The following is a 4669-nucleotide window of genomic DNA, read 5'->3' on the forward strand; positions in this document are numbered from 1 at the left end:
GCTCAGATGACATGCCAGCTGCTTCTACCGTCTGCATGCGAGCCACCTCAATGGCCTAGGTATCCAGTGCGCTGTCGTTTGCAACGGTGCGCAGTTTTCGTTTGTTTGTCACGCTGTCCGAGAGCTGCTTTTCACATAGAGCATGTAGGCTGGCCAGTTTCAACAACTGTACTATGAGCCAGTGGGGTGCATGTAACAGCATGCTAGACACTTAAAGAAGCTTGTGCGATTCTGAGAAACACCAGCTCACAGTGCATCTTTCAGGGGTATGTCCGCCTTCACTCTACACACTTATCGTGCCATTTTAAAAATATACCTTCTGAACGCGGGTGCACAGTTTTTCACAGTGCTTATCAAAGTACACTATAAAATGAGTAAGTCTGAATGCTTTGTTTCTGTGAGCCACACTCCTGTGCGATGCCAGTGATCAGCAGTGACTCTATGCGCAAGTATCGCAATGTATTAAACATAAATTGCCTTTGAAATGAGGTTTCATAATTTTGCAATCTGTTTTAGCGTGTATATTGGGCTTTTTTTTCATTAAGGGTCAACATCGTACTTCCGTTGTCAAATTAATTACAGTGCCTTTAAAACATTTGTTTTCGTGTATTTCTATGGGACACACTCCCTCATCTGGACGCCGAAGGGGCCACTGGTGGCACGCACATGACCCCGGAGTAACCGTGTAAAACAAAACAAAAAATGCTGTGCTTGTGTTTGCCGTTAGCTCTGTAGTGGTTGTCGGGTGTCGCTTTTTGGTAGATGGTGGCGATGGTTTCGCACAGCCGGTGCAGCCTCAGTATATATAAAAGCTTCGTCTTCAATCTCGGCTAAAGAGTGGCCTCGCAGTGCGCCTGGCATAGAAGGGTCATTACCTCAGCTTTTGCCGAACAGCACGCTATCCGAACCTTCTGTATTGCACTCGGCTGCATGCCTCATACTAACAAGCTGTGCTATGCTATGCCCTACAACAGCGTAATGGCTCATCGTCTTTCGGAACTATTACAGCCAAGAAGAATCATGGATGGAATTCCTTCTAATGGGGCTGGTTTCACATCTGAAACAGCGTTGATGGCACCAAGTGAAAACGGCGGCAGCACCACGCTGATCAGTTTGCATCATCTGCCGATGCGTAGCTAGAGCACTCGGTGGTGGTGCGCAGACGTATTGACGCACACCTCTAGTTGCATTTCATACTTGCTGTTTCTACTTGTGTGTGTATGCTGCGTATGGGATTAACAGTTGCTCAAACCTCATGTTCAGCCATACTTAAACCCTAGAAAGCGCTAGAAGTATGACAGTCCAGCGTTCACAAGGAGGGGACCTGGAATGTGTGAAAATTACATGTTACCTATAAAAACAGCAAAGCACTCTGAAAAAAAGAAAAACATTTAGCACACATTGATTGTATATAATCATATAAAAAATGAAGTGTAAACATGCGGGAACCTTTGTAATATCTGCGTTTCCTTGTGAAGTGACACTTCAGGAGCTTTCTCATTAACCTGAGAATATTTATTCATATTCAAATGACCTCAGACGGAAAACCATCTTGAGATGCGACATGAAACGAAACTAAATTGAAATTAGTCATGTTCCTTCTTCTGACAAACTTCCCACAGGCAGCAGATATGCATACTTGAACTGGCAGAAAAATAAATACGTCACTTACTGCAGTTTTTTTGCCAGCATGCGCAGATATAAAAGAAACTGAGCAGAGGTCTGGCGGATCAAAATATAACAGTGGCAGGCCTAAACAACCGAAATTTTCTAGAAAGGCCCGAGCCACCAGTGGAAGTCCTGCAAATCCGGTTCGTGAAACAACACATGCAGGTCTGAGTGTGTAGTCATAAGAAAGCACCAGAAGAAAATCGTTGCATAATGCTTGCTAATGATATTGAGCTTCCTGCTTTTAGGTATAGAGCAGTCACTGCACTGCTGCCGCTGCTTACTTCCTGTAAAAATTCCTCCGTGACCCATTATCTTGGTGAAGCGGCTGAAATTCGACGGAGGAAGCGATGAATGACTGGGGTTCCTATATATTCTAAATTTCAGAAAAACCTGTCCAATGCACATCAGTGTAGATGTGCAGCTATTACTTTTCTGGGTGCGCTGGCTTGGCCAATATGTCTGATGCTCCCAGCTCATTTTACTCTTCGTCACTTGATCAGGCAGAGGGGTCGCAGGCATATATATGCAGTCCCCGATTGTCCCGGTATCTGAATAACCGACGTTTGAAATGCCACTTATATATTTCAACTGCCTTTTCACACCGCCAACGCAGAACCCACAGACGTGACACCTGAAGCGATGCCAGCTTGGTACAGAGGGAACGCGCCGCTACGAAATGTATGATGTCACACACGCATCCCGCCTGCGGGGGCAATGTCTGGGACCCAAGTACAAAAATGAGAAAATACTGCCATCCACACAAAAATACATAAAATAAATACTGCATTTTCAGCAATTTCACACAAGGTCCAAATATCTGTGCAGTATACCATTAAGAAAAAATTGCAACCGTTATCGCATTGTTTGACGTGTGGTCGGTGCTAGCTAGCAGCATCACGGCTGATGCCACACGTGACTACTGCGGTCACTAGACTCATTCGCCACTGCATCTGAACTGCGTCTGGTCAAACATAAATAGTTACATCGCTTTTGAATGACTATGTAGCTCACAGGAGATGTCTGTGCATCTAGTTTATATTTGGTTACGCAAGTTGGCCATCACTAGAGGGGGGAGTCTTGGGTAGGGTTAGGGTGGCTGTTTCTATGCTGGCAGTTGTGCACACACATATTATAATTGTTCTTGATGATGCAAAAAGGGGAAAACTTGTCTTATGTACCCTAGCGATATAAAAGTGGCAGTACAGCACTAAGTGTCAACTACCAACTTTTTCTTTAGTGGACATACTCATTCAATGGGCATAAGCAAGAAGCAGCAAATATTTAGAATTACATCTGGTTGAACGTTTAGCCTGTTGTCTCCTTTTGCTTATTTTCCCCAGTGTGCAAACTGTTGGAAGGAAGCTGGACTATATTGTTGCTGGAACACAAGCTACTGCGGCTACCCTTGCCAACAAGCTCACTGGACTAAGCACATGTCAATTTGCACCCAGGCAAACAGTGCAGGCCAACACCATACAGGTGTTGCTATTCTGAATAATGGCCCTACAGTTGCTCGACTCTCGGTGTCTGGTGATAAAGGGACTGCTTCCATAATGGTGCCTGGTGGTGGCTTCCCAGCCTCTACGGCTACTATGGGAGGCCTCCCTTTCGACCCTGTTCAATAGAAGTGTTCAATAAAGCTCATTGTTTTGTAAGGATACTCTGTGTAAAGGTGAAGGGTTCACTGGTTGTTTTGCTCTTTCTCTTTTTTTCTTTTTTTCATTTGTCTTTTTGCCTTTCTTCTATGGCACCTGCCTGTTCCAGTGGCACTTGCCACTTTGCACCCTCTCTCTGTACACTTCATTTTTTCATATATCCTTACCCATTTTATTGTCATTATTACTGTTCCTTGCGTCTGAACTCCCCGTTTGCATACTAAGTAATAAACAGATACCATATAAATGCCTGCTTTTTCCAGTCGAATTCGTTTGTTTTGTGTCTAAATGTTTTGGCAAGATTAGCATTTAAAAAAAAAAAAAAACGTAAGGTGCATGATTGATTGAATGTCCTTTATTGAATGGGAAGGCTCATGGCCATGGATGGGGATAAAGGGGAGTAGACATGATCTTCATTGTTTAGGTCGTCACTCGAATCACATTGCTATAACCAGGCCACTAAGCGAGCCATACTTGGCAAATATCATCTGTGTGTTGGCATCAGTTTCTAAAAGGGAACGGTAGTTCAGGCGGTAGGGTTCGATCTCGGGGCGTCCAGTAGATAAAGCAGGGCAATCCCAAAGTAAATGAGATATGCCGCCGCAGGTTAGAGTCGTACAGTGGGGGCACGTAATCATTTTCTCCGTATACTGACGCCAGCGGGCCATAATACGTGGCGTGTAAGCCGCATGGGCGACGAGCTTATTCAAAAATACTTCTTGACTTCGGGTGAGGTGGGTTCTTCTCGTAAAAGGTGGGTCTGGTGTGGCCACCTGCATGCGATGCTGACTGAGGCTACGAAGACTGGTCCGAGTATAGTGCATAAGGGCAAGAGAAGGGGTGAGTTGCCCGCCCAAGGTCGAATAAGGATGAAGCAAGGGGGGTGGGGAAGTAAATGTGGACATCCCACCTGCCAAGGCAGCCGCGGCGTGTGCCGCCGCATTGCCCCCTGATTCGTCCGAGTGACCTGGGGTCCAGTGAATAGCGACAGTTCTGGTCGCGAGCCTGAAGCACGGCCTGAAGGCTCACTGTATAATGATAAAAAGGGATCAGATGGATCAAACCAAGGATGTTAAAAGAAACTTTTTATGTGTGAATTAAGGCAAGACCGAGCTCTGGTTTGTGATGCGTGTTCCAAAGCAGGAGTAATTTAGGGCCCAACAATGTCTTTGCTACAAATGTTTGTGATTGCACTAAAGACTAGCATGTTCTGTGCAAAGCAAAAGCTCAAAGACACAATAATTTCACCTTTATATTTTAAAAATTACGGTAGTGGTAGATACCGTGGACCTTGGTAACGTACAAAGTAGGGCCGTAGGGCCGTTACCTACCATGCCGTTACT

At 45.1% G+C, this 4669-nt stretch overlaps 1 protein-coding gene across 1 annotated transcript in view; it reads left to right on the forward strand.

The window, feature by feature from the left end:
• Positions 1-3329, forward strand: part of Zmynd8 (Zinc finger MYND-type containing 8) — a 49491-nt gene extending 46162 nt beyond the window's left edge. Inside the window, exon 19 of the mRNA XM_084576394.1 lies at positions 3012-3329. Within this exon, the coding sequence (XP_084432520.1) occupies positions 3012-3296 (285 nt within the window). The 3' untranslated portion in view covers positions 3297-3329. The remainder of the gene's footprint in view (positions 1-3011) is intronic.
• Positions 3330-4669: the final 1340 nt, after the last annotated feature.

This window comes from Amblyomma maculatum, chromosome 1 (assembly GCF_055883805.1).
Source record: "Amblyomma maculatum isolate TAMU_Amacu chromosome 1, ASM5588380v1, whole genome shotgun sequence".
Lineage (NCBI taxonomy): Eukaryota > Metazoa > Arthropoda > Arachnida > Ixodida > Ixodidae > Amblyomma > Amblyomma maculatum.